The 20,738-nt window shown below is 41.7% G+C and overlaps 2 protein-coding genes across 2 annotated transcripts; both read right to left on the bottom strand.

Moving 5' to 3' along the window:
* Positions 1 to 1,654: 1,654 nt before the first annotated feature.
* On the bottom strand, positions 1,655 to 8,605 carry LOC131626401 (uncharacterized). The gene is made up of 2 exons (XM_058897216.1): positions 5,385 to 8,605; positions 1,655 to 5,126 (listed from the first exon to the last, which is right to left on the bottom strand). Exons 1-2 carry the CDS (start codon positions 8,603 to 8,605, stop codon positions 1,655 to 1,657), a joined length of 6,693 nt encoding a protein of 2,230 aa, XP_058753199.1.
* A 386-nt stretch (positions 8,606 to 8,991) lies between these two features.
* On the bottom strand, positions 8,992 to 10,806 carry LOC131626402 (uncharacterized). The gene is made up of 2 exons (XM_058897217.1): positions 9,645 to 10,806; positions 8,992 to 9,488 (listed from the first exon to the last, which is right to left on the bottom strand). The coding sequence occupies exons 1-2, from the start codon at positions 10,804 to 10,806 to the stop codon at positions 8,992 to 8,994; spliced, it is 1,659 nt and encodes a 552-aa protein (XP_058753200.1).
* Between the last annotated feature and the right edge of the window lie 9,932 nt (positions 10,807 to 20,738).

Here is a 20,738-nt window from a genome sequence, read left to right on the forward strand (position 1 = left end):
TGTAACAACAGGACTTTGAGGAAAAGGCTAGTAACCACTAGACTCAACCAAAGGATGCCTATAACCATAGGACTTTTACTGGTAACAACCAGATTTTGAAGGATGCCTGTAACCACAGGACTTTAAAGGAACAGACTAGTAGCGACTAGTACTGACCAAAGAATGCCTGTAACAACAGGACTTTTGCTGGTAACAACCAGACTTTGAAAGATGCCCATGACCATGGGACTTTTAAGGGAAAGGCTAGTAACCACTAGACTCGACCGAAGGATGCCTGTAACCACAGGACTTTAAGGAAAAGGCTAGTAACAACTAGACTCAACCAAAGGATGCCTATAACCATAGGACTTTCGCTGGTAACAACCAGAATTTGAAGGATGCCCATAATCATGGGACTTCAAGGAGAAAGATGCCAATAATCGTTGGGCTTGACTGAAGGAGACTAGTAACGACTAGACTCTTACTGGGGATGTGTTACTTTGTGCCTTGGAAGCACATATAAACTTGGTTTATGCATTGATGCATGTTTGAGTTTTTCCATGGCGCAATGCTCCATTTTCATGGAAATGATACGCATTTGTAGATGCAATGTGAATGCAATGATTACTATATGCAGAAATGACGGATGAACAATCGGAGAGAGCTTTCCGTTCTAAGCACTCTGTGGGGACTCTCTTTGCTTTCTTGACTTTGTAAGGTCACCAGATGGTTTCTAGGACGAACCCCAGTACGTCACTTCTGTAGGGGGGAACTTACACCAGAGGGGCCGTGTCGTCATCTTGTTTGGAAATTTTGAAGGTTGCACCTCTCTTTTTGAACTTCCACATCGTTGTCGAAGAATAAGGGAATTTAATCAACACTGCGGAGCATTTGAGCCTTGGCTCCAGAGAAATAAACTCTGGTACCTGAAGGAAAGGAGACCTCTGGGTTCTTGAAGCGTGGGTACTGGCATCTGACTATGCTGAATGATCGGAGGTTCCTGCAAAACGAATCAAGCAAATATGCCCCAGGTATGATGGTCCTACCTTGTCCATCATCCCAAGTACTCAAAATCTTTAAGCGATTCTATTTGTTTTAGCTCATGTTCCTTTTGTAGGACTTCGATGTTAGAAATGCAATGCTTACCAAAATAATTGGACGTTTTTGTAAACAAAACGGTAAAAGTAAAATGGTGTAAAAACAAAGTTTGAGTGAAATATCTTTTTATTAATGAAGAAATAAATGCCTAACATAGGCGAGTACATCAGGAAGCGGCCTCCTTAAGGAGGTGGGCCACCGAAGAGGAAAAACAAATAGCATTTACAAACATGGCAACGTAAGAAAAGATTCCATTGGGTTCCAATCTTGCTATGCCTTGCAGATCTTCGATATTCCTTCTGCTTTGCTTTCCGAAATGGGTGAATGGATTGATCCTTTGCCCTTGTGAGCCCTCCAATTATAGTGACTAACTATGCTCGAGGATCTAATGCACGACGCAGTCATTCGCTTTTTGTCCCTCTTTTGCCTGGACCGCCCTTTCGGGTTTTCAATCCACCAGGACCCCTTTTTTGCCTAAGTCGCCCTTTCGGGTTTTCAACTTAGCGGGTGTACTTCATTTCTTTTTCATTCTTTTTCTGACCTTTTCCTTTTCTTTTATTTTTATTTTTGATCAGGTTTATGCGAAGTATTTTTTAACTGCGTCGGCATTCACGGGAAGTGGGAAGTCTTCGCCATCCATAGTTGAGAGGATCATGGCGCCACCTGAGAAGACTTTCTTTACAACATAAGGCCCTTCGTAATTCGGAGTCCACTTTCCCCTAGGATCGTTATGAATAGGCAGGATCTTCTTGAGCACAAGGTCACCAACCTGAAAATGTCGAGGGCGAATCTTCTTGTCGAAGGCTCTCTTCATCTTCTTTTGATAGGCTTGCCCATGGCATATGGCCGCTAGTCTCTTTTCATCAATGAGGTTCAATTGATCAAATCTGGTCTGGACCCAATCGGCTTCGCTGAGCTTCACATCTGTTAATACCCTTAATGAAGGAATCTCGACCTCAACTGGGAGAATCGCTTCCATGCCATATACCAACGAGAAGGGAGTTGCCCCTGTGGAAGTGCGCACCGAGGTACGATAACCATGTAAAGCAAAGGGCAACATCTCATGCCAATCCTTATAAGTGACCACCATCTTTTGCACAATCTTCTTGATGTTTTTATTGGCCGCTTCAACTGCGCCATTCATCTTTGGCCGATACGGGGAGGAGTTATGATGCGTAATCTTGAAATTCTCGCATAATTCCTTCATCATATTATTATTGAGGTTGGATCCATTATCAGTAATAATTCTCTCAGGAACCCCATAACGACAAATTATATGGTGCTTGATGAAGCGAGTCACTACTTGCTTGGAGACATTTGCATAAGACGCAGCTTCAACCCACTTGGTGAAGTAGTCAATAGCAACGAGGATGAAACGATGTCCATTAGAGGCGGTGGGCTTAATTTCCCCAATCATATCGATGCCCCACATGGCAAATGGCCAAGGAGATGTCAACACATTCAGAGGAACCGGAGGTACATGAACCTTATCTGCATACACTTGACATTTGTAACATACCACCACATGGTTGAAACAATCATGTTCCAATGTCGACCAATAGTAGCCTGCTCTCAATATTTTTCTTGCCATGGTATGTCCACTTGCGTGTGTACCAAAGGATCCTTCATGCACCTCTCGCATGATCTCTGCTGCTTCGTGTCTATCCACGCATCTGAGCAACACAGAATCAAAATTCCTTTTGTACAACACACCTCCAGCAATGAAGAACTTGGCAGATAGTCTCTTCAGAGTTTTCCTATCTGTGAGGGAAGCACCCTCAGGATACTCTTGGGTCTCCAGAAATCTCTTAATGTCATAAAACCATGGTTTCTCATCAGGCACATTATCAATGACGCCACAGAATGCAGGTTCGTCCAACCTTTTGATCACAATTGACGGCGCTTCATTGTCCCATTTGACTTTGAACATGGATGCTAAAGTGGCCAAAGCATCAGCCAAGTGATTTTCCTCTCGAGGGATGTGATCGAAGGTGATCTCATCAAAGTATTGAGCCAATTTCACCACATGTTCTCTATAGGGAATCAAGTTGGGGTGGCGTGTTTCCCAATCTCCGTTGATCTGACTAATCACCAAAGCAGAATCTCCATAAACTGCGAGATTTTTAATCCTCAAATCAATGGCCGCCTCAATACCATATATGCAAGCCTCGTATTCAGCCACATTATTAGTACAATCAAAACAAATCCTGGCCGTAAATGGAATATGAAAACCTGTTGGAGAAGTAAGCACAGCTCCAATGCCATTACCCAATGCATTAGAAGCACCATCGAACACGAGCGTCCATCGCGCCCCTGGTTCAGGTCCTTCCTCTTGATCTTGACTTTTGGAAGTTTCTGCCACGCACATTATATCTTCATCGGGAAACTCAAAGTACATAGACTGGTAATCGTCCACAGGTTGATGTGCAAGATAATCAGCAATTACACTACTTTTGATGGCCTTCTGAGTAGTGTATTGGATGTCATATTCTGTCAAGATCATTTGCCAACGGGCAATCCTCCCTGTCAATGCCGGTTTTTCAAATATATATTTGATTGGGTCCATCTTTGAAATCAATAAAGTGGTGTGAGTCAACATATACTGTCTCAGTCGGCGAGCAGCCCATGCCAAAGCACAACAAGTTTTCTCGAGTAGTGAGTATCTTGATTCACAATCGGTAAACTTTTTGCTAAGGTAATAAATTGCGTGCTCTTTTCGACCAGACTCGTCATGCTGACCCAGCACACACCCCATTGAATTCTCGAGGACCGTCAGGTACATAATCAACGGTCTACCCTCCACTGGAGGCATGAGGATTGGAGGCTCTTGCAAATACTCTTTAACCTTATCAAATGCCTTCTGACAATTGTCATCCCACTTTATTGCCTGATTCTTTCTCAATAGCTTGAAGATAGGTTCACACGTGGCTGTAAGGTGCGAAATGAACCTTGCAATATAATTCAACCTTCCCAGGAACCCACGAACCTGTTTCTCAGTCCTCGGCTCAGGCATCTCTTGTATAGCTTTTACTTTAGCGGGATCAACCTCAATACCTTTCTCACTAACAATGAAACCAAGCAATTTTCCTGACCTCACCCCGAAGGTACATTTATTGGGATTCAACCTCAACCTGAACTTTCTTAACCTCTCAAACAGTTTCTTCAGGTGAACCAGGTGTTCCTCTTCAGTATGGGACTTTGCAATCATGTCGTCCACATAGACCTCAATTTCTTTATGAATCATGTCGTGAAACAATGTCACCATGGCTCTTTGATAGGTTGCCCCAGCATTCTTTAATCCAAACGGCATGACCTTGTAACAAAAGGTGCCCCATGGCGTAATGAATGTTGTCTTTTCCATGTCTTCGGGCGCCATCTTTATTTGATTGTAACCAGAAAAACCATCCATGAAGGAGAAAACTGAGAACTGAGCAGTATTATCTACCAATACATCAATGTGAGGGAGCGGGAAATCATCCTTCGGGCTCGCCCTATTCAGATCTCGATAGTCAACACACATTCGTACCTTCCCATCTTTCTTAGGTACGGGTACAATGTTGGCGACCCATGGTGGATAAACTGTTACAGCAAGAAAACCTGCATCAAACTGCTTCTGCACCTCTTCTTGGATTTTCTTGGACATATCGGGGCGTGTTCTCCTGAGCTTCTGTTTGACGGGCGGAGAATTTTCTTTAAGGGGTAACCTGTGCACGACAATATCAGTATCTAATCCAGGCATATCTTCGTAAGACCATGCGAAGATATCAGAATACTCTTTCAACATTCCAATCAACTTTTCTTTCACATCCTCATTCAAAGAAGCCCCTATTTTAACCTCCCTTCTCGTCTCTTCGGTGCCAAGATTCACCGTCTCAATAGGCTCTTGATGTGGCTCGATCACTTTCTCTTCTTGTTTCAACAACCTGGCCAACTCATCAGGCAATTCACAATCTTCTTCATCCCCTTCTTCAGCGGCGTAGATAGGATTGTCAAAGTCATAACGAGGCGTAGCAAGATCGTTGTCAATAGAATCTGGAGGAGAAGTGGATCTGCATGGATTATGTTTTATGCTTTATTTTAGAATGGAGGGATGATGATGAATAAGACACGTTGCCATTTTTTTTGATTAATTATAAATATAAAAGTAAAAACGAAAGACAGGGAACAAAAATATTTGAATGCAAAAACGTCCTTTTATTAATGATTTTAACATTGAAAAACAACAAATGAGGCCCTACATGTGTTCACTGTGTCTTGGGCAGAACACAGGAATTATTGCATGATAAACAAAGAACAAACAGTATTACTTTTGATCAAGAGCAATTGAGATGATGTCTTCAGATGACCAGTTGAGAAGCTTCTGTCCCGGGACACACGGCTTGATCCATTCTTCAATGTCATAATCACTATCCGTATCATCATCAGCAGCACAAATATGATCCTTGACGATGCCAGCACTAGAGAACTTGATCGGAACGAAGGTTCCGGGCTTCTTGGAGGACCCATCAGAAGAACTCTGCCCCAACTGATATCCAATCCCACACTTATCCTGCTTGATTGGTAGATCCAAGACTCGGCCCCATCCTTCAGGATGACCAGATTCAACCACAGCTTTGGCTTCCTTTAGTGAAGACATAGGAGCCTCCAACTTCTTCTTTTCAACATAAGGGATCTTGATAGTCTGGACAGCCTCAAAAGCTTGGCAAGGTGTTTCGTGGACCTCCCCTTCCACATCAATATATTTGAAAGACGCAAGATGGCTTACCACATGCTCTTCCTCCCCACATATCGTGACTATCTTCCCCTGAGTGGCAAATTTGAGTTTCTGATGCAATGTGGAAGTCACGGCCCCAGCAGCATGGATCCATGGATGCCCCAGGAGACAGCTGTAAGCCGGGTGGATATCCATCACAAAGAAAGTAATAGTGAAGAGTTGAGGACCTATCATCACTGGTAAATCAACCTCCCCAAACACCGACCTCTTCGAGCCATCAAAGGCTCTCACAGTTAATTCACTTGGCCTTATCTCAACACCAGAATAGTCTAGCCTCATCAAAGACGACTTTGGTAACACATTCAAAGAAGATCCATTATCAACAAGAACACGAGATAGCATGGTCCCCTTGCACTCCACCGATATGTGCAAAGCTCTATTATGTTTTCTACCTTCAGAAGGCAAATCTGCATCAGTGAATCCCAATCCATTTCCAGCATTGATATTAGACACAACCCCTTCAAGCTGATTTACTGAGATCTCAGGAGGGACAAAGGCAGTGCCTAGGAGCCTCAATAAAGCATTTCGATGTGTCTCGGAGCATAAGAGCAGCTGTAAGATCGAGATCTTAGATTGGGTTTGACTCAGCTGGTCAACCACTTTATACTCACTTTTCTTGATGATCTTTAGGAACTCTTCCATCTCTTTGGCCACAGTATCTTCAGAGTTAGAGCTTTGCCTCGGATTCACCGTATCTTCCGCCACTCTTTTACCTTTTGCTTGAGCTAGAGCTTCTGTATTGTCATCACAAGTACTCTGGGGAGGATTGAAAATACGACCACTTCTCGTCATTCTTCCAGTGCCAACAACATTATCAACATCTTCTTTCTCAACCGGCGCCTTACCTTCATACTTGGCCCCTTGGTAGAAAACTTCTCCGCCATAATTCCATGGGATTGCTTTCTCACTAGTATATGGGACGGGACCAGGCAACGTGATGACCAAAGGCGGCGCTCTGGCAGGAATCGGGATCTTAGTAGGAGTATACGAGATGGATAGCACATTGATTTCATTCTCAAATACCTCAGACCGTCGTACGCGCTCAAACTGTAGATACCCACTATCTATCAACTGTTGAATACCACTCTTCACTTTATCACAAACTGAGGAAGTGGCCATGCAATCATTACACAATTCTCCACAACCAACATATAGACCCATTCTCAGTAATTCTACCTTCAGTAAAGGCAACAGAGAGCCTAACTTAGTCACGTCCTCAACCAAACAAGTGTCTTCAACACAATCGAGGGCGTTTGCAGCATGAGACCCATGAGGGGGCATGGGATTTTGAACAACATTAGGCCCTTGAGTAGGGGTGAACTCAATAGCTTTTGAATCGAGCAGATCCTGTACTTTATGCATGAATCCTATGCAATGTTCAATATCATGACCCGCAGCCCCAGAATGAAACTCACAGTGGGCATTAGCATCATAGTTAGGAGGAAGCTTAGCAGGTGGAGGGCCCATGGTACGAAGTTGCACCAAGTCCCCATGTAAGAGATGAGCGAGTAATTGTGCATATGTCATAGGTATGGGATCAAAAATTCTCGGTGGCCTCGACTTTTGCTGATACTGACGTGGGGGATGCCTCTGCTGTTGTTGTGGTTGTTGTTGAAGAGGAGTACTCGGTATAGTAACAGCGGCTACTTGTTGATAAACATGGCTTTTACCTTTACCATAATAAGCAGCACTCGTTTCACCTTCTCTCTTCTTAGCAAATCCGTTATATGGTTTCTTCCCTCCTGCCCCAGAAGAGGAGCTAGCAGCACTTGGATTCTGTATTCTACCAGCCTTAATCCCACTTTCAATTCGCTCACCAATCATAACCAACTCGGCAAAACTTGAGGAGGCAGAGCAGGCGGAGTAGTATTGGCCCTCCAGAGTGTTGGTGAACAAGTCCATCATTTCTCTTTCCAACATAGGTGGCTGGACTCTAGCTGCCAACTCGCGCCATTTCTGCGCATATTCTTTGAAGGACTCATTAGCTTTCTGGGATAGATTCTGTAACTGAGTGCGATTGGGTGCCATGTCAACATTATATTGATACTGCTTTATGAAGGCATCAACCAAGTCTCTCCAGCTTCGAATACTAGCTCTTTCCAGCCTCATATACCATTCCAAAGATGCCCCAGTTAGACTATCTTGGAAGAAATGCATCAACAGGCCCTCATCCTCAGAATAGACATGCATCTTGCGGTAGTAAGCTCGGACATGGGTCTTGGGACAAGTATTCCCCTTGTACTTCTCAAAATCTGGCACTTTGAATTTCGGCGGCACGCGGACACCAGGAACCAAACCCAAGTCATTAATGTCCATACCAAGTCCTTGGCCTTCCATGGCCCTCATCCTTTCCTCCAGTCCTCTGAACAACCTTCCAGCATCATGTGGAAATCCCAACTCACTTTCAGGGAATAGATCCTCCTGTCGATCCTCTTCCAACACGGGGATGGCAGCAGCCCTTCTGATTTGTTGTGTGGCTTGTCCTTCAGGAATGGGCTGGGGAGGCCCATAAGGATTACCTTGGTTAGCAGCAGGAGGAGTTACACCAGGTCCTCCGATCACAGGTTCACCATTGACACGAATACCAGCAGGATTTCTTTGCGGGGGGTCCGCGACAACCTGAGCAACTGTGTCCATCCTGATTCTGAGTTCTTCTTGGCGATCAGCCATGTTTTGCATGACTTCCATGAACTGAGCCATCTGAGCAGTAACCTGAGTCCTCATCTGAATAAGATCGTCCCTTAGTTGATCCATTAGCAGTGAATGATTAGCCCTTGTATTGTAGCGATGTGTAGGTGGAGGCGCAATCGCTGCGGACAGAAAACTTGATCAGTTAAACAAGAAAACCATCTGGTGTACCTGTTTATGCATGAATGCATGAAATGTATGTGTGCATGGATGTGTCATGTGCTATTATTTTTAGGAAACTTTAGCTTTGCCTCAAACCAACAACACAGAATAATAGAATGAACTGAGATACCACCAGAAATGAATAAGAAAAATCCATTATATTTATAACCAAGTTTTTGACATAATCAGAATCACAAATCAATCCGCTCTCATGAGCCAACAAAACAAGTAATTGGAACCAAGAACCCCATCCAACAAGTCTGGTGGTGGTCCAACTAACAAAGCTATCACTAAGCGGGATCCCCCATGTCCACATGACGGAGGGGACTCTCTCCGATGTTCTTATCACTCCAGGCCTTCATTTCTTCAAAGAGCTTCTTGGTCTCAGCACGAGTTGGCCTCTTAATGATCTCTTGAATCAGCAGGTCTTTTCTGGAATGCATTGTCTCCATGTGGCGATTCTTCACCTCCCAATACCTGGCTTCTTCTTCAGCTTGGGCATTACTCTGGTCTTTTTCTCTTATCTGACCCTTCAGCTTTCGGATCTCTTCATAACATTTCTCTATGGTATTCTGGCGATCCAACAAGAGTTTGTCCGCTTTCTTGCGACGAGTTTTCTCTGAATTGGCATTTTCGGTCTGAATCTGGAGCTTTTTAGTCAATTCCGCCAACTGAGCCTCGTAATGTTCCTTTATCTTCTTCTCTTGGGTTTCAGTAGTTCTAGAATTCACGGTCATTCTTGGCCTCTTATGAGAAGTACTTCCTCTAGCATATAATTCTTCAAGCTCTATTTCTCTCATTTTCAACTTATGCAGAGCAGAAAGCTTCTCTTGCCTATCAGTATTCATCTTAACTTGCATTGTTTCCATTTGTTCAGTCAATTTCCGATTCTGCTCAACAGTTTGATTATAACAAGGCATGGAGACAATGCTGGGTTGTTTACCAGCAGGGGGGTACAAAGGATCCTTGGGAGGGAAAGGCATCCCTTGAACAGCAACCACAGATTCGACCCACTTAGTATAGTCCTCATAAGTAGCACAATCTCGCTGACCAAAATGTTTCTTATCTCTCCAGCAAATACTCTTCCAAGCCTGCACTGCTTCTGCCATTTGTCCAATGTTGGTGGCCACATGATAGAAAATGTTCTCAGCTATCTCTGCTTGTTCAGGCGGACTGATAAAAGCATATCCGAATGTTCTTCGGGCTAAGACGGGGTTATAGTTGATTCCGCCCCTAAGACCCATGAGAGGTACGTTTTTGAACTTTCCGCAACTCATAATAACTTCCCTGTCATCTAAAGCGCTATTGTACCAGACAATATCTTTAGCCCTCAGCCCCATAATCCTTTCGGCCCATTTAGATGTGTGCCTACTATCAACGAAAGCTCCACGCTCAGGCAGATGTGACCTGAACCATCGGTATAACAACGGAGCACATAATCTAACCAGACCTCCCTTACCTCCCTTCAGACCATTCTTGTGATGAATGGAGTGATAAACATCCCCCAAAAGTGTAGGAACTGGATTCTGCAGAATAAATATATGAATTGCATTCATGTCAACAAAGTTAGGAACATCTGAGAACAGCACGATGCCATATATACTTAGAGCCAAGATTGCCCTAAATGTATCCCATTCCTTTGCTTCGGCAGCCTCACAACCCCTTTTAACCAGAAACTCCATGCAAAAACCAAAACCTCCTCCCTTTTTGGTGAGATTTGCTTCCACGACCGACTTGCTCAAATAAAGAGCCTTAGCAATTTCAATGGAATCGGGGGCCTTCATGGTGCTATGGTACGGCACTTCCTTCTTTATAGGGATGCCAAGAAATAGGGAATACTCTTCCAATGTAGGAACCAAGAGGTAGTCGGTGAACGTGAAGCAGCGAAGGGAAGGATTATAGAACTGCAGCAAAGTATGAACTCCCTCTTGCTCGTACTTGGTGAACGGCATCTTGAGAAGGCTCAGAATGTACCCATATTCCTTTCTGAAGTTGGTTGTCTCATCAGGCGTAATCTTCTTTGCTAGACACCCGAGGGAATCCAGATTCGGATTCAGGAAAGAATAAGAGGGGTTGCGTCTACCAGTCTTCATTGGTGGGTCCATGTGTTGGTCGGAGACAAAGCCAAAAGTTCCTGAAAAATAAATGAACATGCATGTTAAATGATATGGCGGAGTACATTTCATCGGGAGAATCCTAAAGTCTTTTCTTCAATTTTATTTTTTCTTTTCTTTTCTTCTTCTTTTTTTTTTTTTTGCAAAAAGTATGTACATCTTTTCTGTTTTGGAAATGGACTTTAGGATTCTCCACGAATGAAGTGAGGTGGATGCAATAGCATGATGTGTCATGTGTCACGTGTGTGATGTAGTGAGAGACTGAATGTCCCTCGCAGCTCTGTATATCTGGGTAATACTGAATGTAACAGGTTCAAAGTTCCGGCTTCAGATTGCAAAATGGAAATCAGGGTATGATGAAGGCTAGTATCCTGTCCCGCCCCAAACTCACGGGTATGAATTCTAGATACGGACAGGTGGTCCCTAATGGTCACTAGGGTCTACAGTTCCCATGGGGTACAAAGTGTTTGTGGCAGCAAGGGTGCCAGACACAGTGTTCCATGAAAGAACCTCGCCCAGTTGTGGTACCCCATGTTGAACTCGATCGTAGCAAGGGCCACGGGAGTCAACACGAGCATCCACGCTAATCCTATGTGTCACTGGCCTGGGTAGTGGGCCTTTTACCTCATAGAACAACCCACCCAACCTGCAAAACAGACCAGAAGACCCCAAGGAACACAGAATATAATCCATATGCATGATGTGCAAACAGAAATAAACATGATATGCACGCAGGAAAGTAAACATGTAAACATATATACAAGGTATAGACATAAAAACAGATAAACACCCAGTAAATAAACAAACAAACGCAGGCTAGGATCGACTCACTAAGGATGGACCAGCAACAGGTCTATCAACATCCCCAGCAGAGTCGCCAGTTGTCGCTACCGCGAAAAAATGGAATCAGAGTCGCCACTAATATATTTATCCCATAAGGGAAAGGAATATCAGAAAACCTAACTCAGAACAAGAACAAGGTCTTTCGACCAGAGAACAGGGCACGGGAGTCGGTTACGCGAGGGGAAGGTGTTAGCACCCCTCACGCCCATCGTACTCGATGGTATCCACCTATGTTTGTTTCTATCTAAAGGGTGTATCTATGTCTAAACCTAAATGCGAATGAATGCAAAAAGAAATACGGGGAAAAGAAGGAATTATTTACAAGTGTGCTCGCTTAGGCCCCGCGACCCAATGCCTACGTATCCCTTACAAGGAATCAGAGCGACCGTAGTTCGGCTCAAGATTTTCTATGTTTTTGTGTTTTTTAGGTGAACAGAGGTTAAAGTCGCACTCCACGATGCTCGACCTTTGGAGACTTATACGCCTAATTATGGAATGGATTCAACATGTTCTTAAGAATGCCACGAGGGCGAGAGATAGAAGAGAGTTTGAGCATTTCGAGGAAATCCCTAAAGCAAGGGAAACTCGAGTTACTCTATGGTTTGTGTTTTTTAGAAGTTGGGAATTTACGCCCGAATGGGACCCTAAAGCAAGGGAGATCCAAGCACTCGAACGTTCCCTAAAGCAAGGGGCGTTCAAGCTTCCATTCCCTTTTTAAGAATTTTCACTTTGATTATTAATGTTTTAAGTGTTTTCTTTGTATTTTTTAAGGGATTTTATTTCACGTATTTATTAAATGGATTAAAGTTGAAAAGAAAAAGAATGAGAAAAAAGGGAACTATACCTAATTTCTAAATCTATGTTATTGTTATTTAATTCCTAAAAAGAGAAAAATACGAAATATTAAAACAATCACTAAAGGAAGAGAATTAAAATCTAAACAATTTATGAAAGTATTTACACAAACAATGCATTTTTATTCATGTTTAAGAACTATTTTTTGAACTATCAAAGAAACAACTATTCATTTTTATGGTTTATCAATCAATTAAAATTCAAAGGAAATATCAATTAAAAGAAAATAGATTTCTAAAAAAACTAATTGGATAGAAAACAAAATTTTTAACAATTTTACTTAGGCAGGAAAAAAGAATTATCAAGCAAAAACATAAAAGGAAAAATCAATTTTATTTGTTTTTTTTCAACAGCATGGGGGTGTAAAAGTAAAATTAATATAAACTAAAAACAGTTATAAAGCAAAAATTGGGCTCAAACAGGGGGTGTTAAAAGCATGGGCGCTTAGGCCCAGTCCAGGACGAGCGTGGTGTATTAGCAGAATAAGGAGTGAAATCCAGAAAAGAGACGAAGCCCAGACGCGCCAAGGCCCAATGCCTTTTGTTCTTTATTTCATTTCTTTTCATTTTATTGCCAGCATGCATATATTATAAGATTTATTCTCATGATTATTATAGAATGAAACGTAACCAAAAATAAACTGCACTTGATATCAATTGGGCAAAGGAAACATTAAGTCACATACAGACAAAAAATAGGGCACCAACGAATCATTGCAAGCCAACACATTCCCTAATCATTGAATAGAGCCAAGAAAAGCCACGCCAAAGAGTGGGAACGGGATCCAGTACATGCGTGCCACGTAAGCTGGCCGTGGGGAATAGCATAGCATAAACTCAGACGCCGGCCTTCTTCGCCGGTCATCTCCTCCGGCGAGCGCCGCCGTCCGCCGCCGTGACTCATGCCCAGAAATTCAAAACTCAACCACTATTCTACTCAAAATCTTGCGCTGAATCCAGATCTGACCTCCATTTTCCTTAATTTCCTCTCTATTTCTCTAACCGAAGGCAATTATAAAACCCTAACTAACAAGACTTCACAAAAATGAGATCCAGACATGTCAATACATTCACAAGCATGCATAGAACTCAAATATAAGATACAATCATCAAAATAGCGAGCATAGCACAAGAAACGAGTCACATTATCAGAATCAAGAGTTAACATAGATCACAAGATTATGAACGGGTGCATATGATTTTGGAGCATTTGGATGTGATGCTTAGAGAGTTTTGGATGCTTACTTGGTGAGACCTTTAGCAGAATAGTGGAGACGCTCTTCTTCTTGCAAACTACTCCTTGATCTTTGGCTTCACCAATGCAAACTTGATAGACTCAACAGATTCACCTCACAATGCTCCACTACCAAGCATCTTCTTCTGATGGCAATGATGATGCGTGCAGGCGAGAGATGGAGGTGATAGAGAGAGCCGGAGATGAAGATGATAGCGGGAATCGGTTATAGGTAGCAGTTGCGGTGGCCGGAGTTTGTTACAACTCGTAACAAACTCTGATGGAGGAGGAGATGTGAACTGAATGGAGGGGTGCGCAGAGAGAGAGAAGTGAGAGAGAAGAGAGCATAGGGTGAGGGAAAAAAAAAATCATGAGAGTGAATCGTGTGTGTCCTTATATAGCAAGTGTGGGAACTTGTTTTTTTTGTGAATGTGTGGAGTGGGACTTGTAGCTTTTCCTTTTCCCAAAACTTAGTGAACACGTTTGTGATATTTCCAGTAAGTTTTGTATCTGCTTTCCATGTACCTAGCAATTGCACGGCAACTTATGGGGTGGTGACTGTTGACAACAATGCATGCACATCTTTCCAACACCTTGCATGGATGACTTTGTTTGCACATAATTCTCACCACCAACCATCAATTGTTTCGAATTCGGTATCAACATGAAGAGGACACATAGTAGAGAGAATTTTGTGCTGGAGACTTCTCATAATAATGCTTGGAAAGATGATAAAAATGCCTTTAAACTCATGGTGTCATCACTGCAGGAGCTTTGTGCGCGCGTGTCTTGAACTGGCCTCAGAAACTGGGTAAATCGTGACTAGATTAAGGCATGACTTTAATGCCTCATGAATGATTGCGCACGCATCCATTTTGCTCGATTCCGGTTTTAATGGATAAAGGGCATGGAGGAGAAGAGGATGGTGCTGGACTTGCTCTCATATGATGCTTATATCTCTCTACAATTGACTTTGAAAACGACCTGCCACATGCTTGACAAAATGCCTCGTGCGTGCCTTGAATTCTTGCCCAGCTATGCGCCATGAAATATCTTTGCCTAATCACCACTTTGAAACCTTCTAATTCATTCATTCCACATTCAATAAACATGGTTCTTGTCTTATTGTGTAGAGAACACGGAGTAGAGGAGATCCATACCAAGTGTGCACCTGATGAGTCTTTGTGCCTCTCTATAATCAGCTTGAAGTTTGGCACACCACGTGTTCGTAGAAATGCTTGCCTGCTGCCCAGAAATTTGCCATGCGATATGACTTGCACAAATGAATTTCTTCAAACTTCTTTCCTTTATATCTCTCTATTCACACCTCTTTTGACAAAACTCCCAACTACAATATTGTAGAGGGCTATGAAATGAACACTTTTTATATTGACCTTGTTTTGAATTGAGGCCTAGAAGTGCGTGCAAACTGGGGTCAAAGTCAGCTGCTTGACAAGTTTCAAACTCTCAAAATTTTTCTATGTATGGAATATGGTTTCCATGTGATTCTTCCAACTTTCTCGTCTCTTATCTCTTTAACCTGACCTCGAATGAGAAAACTCCCAACTAGAGAATTGTAGAGGACCATGATTTGAGCAACTTTCATGTTGAGACTTTCTTGAAAAAATGTCTTGAGATGCGGGCAATATCTGCATGAAGTGAGCTAATCAACCAAATCTTCAACCTTTCAAGAATTTTCCTAAGTATAGAACTTGCCTTTTATGGAAATTTCACATTTCAACTACTTTCCACTTTTGGTAACTTTGACATTTTCTTGATTTTATTTCATTCCATGGACTTTCTTTGACCGATTTTCGTCTAAAATCTATATTTGACAGTTGACCCTGATTTTGACCAAAAGGTCAATTTTTCTGATTCTTTCCAGTTTCAGGTGAATTTCCCGATTAATCCGCCTCTGATCCAATTCTCAATCAATTCTCAACCAAAGAAGCTTCAATGAATATTTCTTCAAAGCAACCACTTTTCATATCCAAAAATCATCTCCTGATTAAATTTCGACCAAAGAGTCAACAGGGTTGACTTTGGTCAAAGCCCTAATTGGAAATCCTGATGAACTTGAGAATTGTATCTTTGAATCAAAGCTTTGACTTGGAAATGATGAAGCCTTGATTTTAGGAGTATACCAATGAAAATGATCCTCTTCAATAAGACCTCAGATCTGATTCTTCTTAACCAAGAATTTCCTCAACCTCAGCCTCTTTTGTCAATTTTCTTGAGCAATAATTGTGATATGGATGAATGTAACGGATGAATGTCCTAGATGAGGTATGTGTATGAATGTGATGTGAAGGCCAATCAGGAATAAATAAATAAATGGGCAAATTTCGGGGTGCAACAACCCACATAACACAATAAATGGAATTTATCCAATATTCACAAAAACATACACACAATTTCAGAATTCAAGCATATTACTGATCGCGACTTTACGTGTCTATTAATCTGATGACTGTAAGTGCACAGTCGTGTCGTGTAGTTTTAAAAGATATCGAATCCACAGGGACTATGAATCGATCTACCGTTATCTAAGGTTACTATGTAAAGCTCGGGCTACTAACATTTCGATTGTTCCTAAGGGAAAGTGATTGTGAGAAATAAAGAATATAATAAAAGACAGATATCAGCATGTATTTCGTTTAACTTAAGGTGATTCGAAGGTCCATTGGCTTTTGCATAATTTAATTAAAAATCTTTACTAATTCAATTGGTTAAAAATCCTCGTCTCAAACTTTCGCTCTGTTGATTTAGATTACTATCCTAATCCTAATGTACGCTTTCGCCATCCCATTAGATTTTAGAAAAGCTTTTTGGAAACAACGTAATTAATAAAATGCCTGTTTTATGAAGTTGTTATCTATTTAAATCTCCTAATCTCAAACTTTCGCTCTGTTGACTCGGAACATGCTAATATCCCTAACGTACGCTTTCGCCATCCCGCTCGGGTGTAAAAACAATTTTTGAAAATAAATAAGTTCTAATTAGTTTTAATACGCTTTCGCCATCCTTAAAACTAATGTCCTATGTCTACTATCCAGTTAAAGATCTCAAACTTTCGCTCTATTGATTTTAACCTTTGACCGTCTTAAGATCTCAAACTTTCGCTCTATTGTTCTTAAGACTTACTAATTAAATTAGACATACAAACCAAAAACAGGTGATAATTAACAAAACATAATTAAGCCAATTTTTTTCGAATCCCTACAGTTAACTTACTTTACATACCGATACCTTAGTAATTTAGCCAGACATATTAATACAGTTAAGCATGCATGAATTAATTTGGCTTATAATAAAAGGCATGTTAATTGGCATATAATATATCATGCAAATAAATATATAAATAAAAGCGGTAAATATTAAACCTAAATTAAATAAATTGCAATTGAATCTTCGAGTACTGAACTTCCACCACAGGTTGGCTGGATCGTTCGTCGGAATTTAAACGGACGGAAAATAAAACAAGGGAAATAAAAGGCGATAAATCTAACGTAAGGCTAGATTTATAAAAGGTTCACAACAATTTCCGGTGTAGAAATCGTTGTGAGAAAATAACTGTTTGAATTAAAGGAAGGCAGAAAATATAATGCACGGTTCAATTTCGGCAGCACTTCGTTAGCAGGAAATTGGACTGGTTGAAGTGAAGTATCTGCCTCTATTTATAGGCGAGGCTTTGCAGTTGGATTGCGTGAAAAGAGGAGGTCCAGCAGACTTGGACTCGGAGACGTGCGTCTCCGATTATTGGGGAAGCTTCGTTGAAGACTTGAGACGTGCGTCTCAAGTGGAGAGAATGTAGGGGACTAGAGACGTGCGTCTCCCTTTTGCTGACGTGGACAATGAGACGTGGAGACGTGCGTCTCCACTTGCTTGTGTGGTTTGGGCCACGCACATTTGATCTTCAGTGGGCTGGTTCGTCTCCTTTGGGCCTTTGGGTCTTCTTTAGCATATTTGGGCCTTATTTGCACTCCCTTTTTACTTCAGCACCCAATTTTCATCTTTTAGGCATAAATAGTGGTCGTTTTAGCTCCATTTCTTCTCCTTTTCACAAATAGTCATAATAAGAGTGTAAAACCTGAAACAAAGCAAAAACTCGCGTAATATCATAATAAATCAATATAATAAACGGAAAATGCTATAAATATCTATGGATTTCAGGCTAAATATACGATATAAAATCGTGTTATCAAATTCCCCCAGACTTGAACCTTTGCTTGTCCTCAAGCAAAATAACAAGATAAAGATAGGAAGACAGCGAAATGAAATATGCTTCCACCGCGTCGTTCGGTCATACTCAGCTACATAGTGTTCTTGTTTGAAGATAATGTTCCAGATCCTAGCAATAAACTTATAGTAGCGACACTAGACAACTCCCAGTATGCATACCAATCCGAATCATGCCATTATAGCTCGACCTTGACTCGTCATCATGTTTTACCCTTTTCATTCGCGCGCAATCACATTAAGCCCATTATCTTGACACGCACATAGCAGAGTAGTCGGTTAGTGACTATGATCCTTCTTATGGAGTTCTGGCACAATTATATGGTATACTCCTTAGCGCTCATTTGTAGATCGCGGGGAATCGGACAATAGTCCTTCCTACCAAGTTCAGTACCAGATGACTTCTGAACCAATCAACAATGAGTTTTTAAATTCTTTGTATTTGAGATTTGCGACCGTTAGGTTAAATGATCTTGGGAGGATCACCTTACTTAGTAGGCACATTTCTTGTTACGGTTAAGCACATAATTATTTTTATGAGAATCATACACTTATATTCATCGACTCTCTGCGTAGTTTGTATCTAAGACGGTGCCGACTGCTAGAATAAACTACTAAGGGTTACTTCAAAAATTAAAGTCGATGGTTTCGGTATAAAGGGTATTCAAATCGGTTACGCATACTTGGGGGTTTTAGAGTGTTGGGACAATAAGGATATTGACTTGAATCTAAGTCAATTTCTATGCATTTGGTGTTTGAGTAGCTTCGTATTTCTCGAACGTGTGGGGTTTTGCGTTTATCGTTTAGGAGCAAAAATTTTGTTATGGCTCAAGAAAATGGAAGAAATTGAAATAACTACGGAATTATAAAGATAAGACTTGAAATTCCATAAATATTCTTTATTGAATTAGAAAAACATTACAAGGAAGGGAAATAAACTAAAAGGAAATAAAACTAAAATAAGTGATACGACTCCCCCAGACTTAAATGATGCAGTGTCCTCAATGCATGAGAACTACTCCTCAGTGTTGCGGTTGCGAGAACTGCTTGCGCCTCTTGTACGAACACAGCAACGTCTATCAGTAGGAGAGCCACTCACACGAATGTTAAGATCATGCAATTGTGTAGCAATTTCAGTGTATTGGCCTCCGTTCCTAATAGCATAGTCACGGTGCTCTTGTTGCATCTCTCGAATAAGCCTCAGTGTTTCATTTTGGTTTGTCTGCATAACTTGAAAAAGATGGTCTTGTCGTTGAATTGCAGCATACATGGCATCAAGAGTGATAGGCGGAGGGTTGTTTTGAGGAGGTTGGTTGACATCAGCTTGCCCTTGGTTGAGTTCTTCTTCAATTGCATCCACAGGTTCATTAGGTTGTTCAGGTTGGTTATCTTGAGGATTGTCTTCAATAAGCCTCCAACGCTGAACATAACGGATGTTGATTCTTTCTGGGCATGGAAGGACGACATAAGGAATCAGAACTTTGTTGACGACCAAGGTGTATCGGCCATCATGGCGGGGTGAAACCAAGTGGGAGTCACGGAAATAAGTGAGGTCGAGTGATTGAGCAGGCATCATGAGATGAAAGAGGGAGATGAGTTCATCACCAAGACCTAAGGCACAGGCCAAGGAAGTAATAATTCCGCCAAACAGAAAGGGGTTTGTAGCAGGGGCGTTGACGCAGCTTTGGATGTGTTGGAGCATAAAAGGTGCGGCATTGAAACGGAGGTTGTTTAGCGCACAATAAAGGAAAAATAATTCATGTTGATTTACCTTATGGTTGTTGGATCTCGCAAAAATAGTATGCCCCAAAACACGTTGAAAATAACGTATAGCGGGGTTTTGAATGTGAGAAGCATGTAGAGCCCTCCAACCAGTAGGAACTTCGACAGTGAGATTAAACCAGAGGTCGAAAGCATGTTGTTCCCCTGAACGACCATTGAGTTCTTGAGAAATTGTGCGGAGAGCATTTGGTGCATTATTAAAATGCAAGTACGTAGCCACTACTTCTTGATCCAGAGTATATTCACGGTTTAACATCCGAAATTGGATGCTACCGGTTGAGAGTGGTTGATCAGAAGGAGTGTCGTAGTTGAAAGAGCTCAAGAACTCTAAGACGAGCGGCTCGTAAGTTGGTACAGGTTCGGTACAAAGATGGTGTAGGCTAGATTTAGTGAGTAAACGGGTGACACCATCAATGAGACCAAGAGTTTCTAGACATTCGATGTTCACAAATTTTGTGGGAACAACCGAACGTTCATAGAACGCGAGGTATTTGGTTCTTTGAGCATCGTTGTCGTCTTCTCGGAAAATAATATTGTTAAGGTTAGGGGGTGGTCTCTCTGGACGCACACTACGGATGATTGAACGTGGAGGCATGGTGAGTTTGGAAAGAAAAATAGAATGGAGAGTAGAAGGGTAGAAAATGGTATGGAGGTTGTGAAGAATAAGAGTGGTGGTGGTGTGGTTTTATAGTGAGGTTTGAAAATGGTGTTGTTAATGTAGAATTAAAATGGAATTATGGTGGTGTTTGAAGTTTAAATGGAATAGAAGAATGGGAAATGATGTAGAGTTAAAGAGGTGAATGATGGAGGATGAATGAGGTTTATGGTGTTTAAATGGAAGAAATAATGGGAAGAATGAAGAAGATTGAATGATGAATTTTGAAATTCAAATTCAAAATTCAAAATGGGGAGTAAAGAGAGTCTTCTGCGTGGTCAAAAGGTGCAGACTGCTGGCCTTGGGAAGGCGCGCG

This window comes from Vicia villosa, unplaced genomic scaffold (assembly GCF_029867415.1).
Source record: "Vicia villosa cultivar HV-30 ecotype Madison, WI unplaced genomic scaffold, Vvil1.0 ctg.000286F_1_1, whole genome shotgun sequence".
Taxonomy (NCBI): Eukaryota; Viridiplantae; Streptophyta; class Magnoliopsida; order Fabales; family Fabaceae; genus Vicia; species Vicia villosa.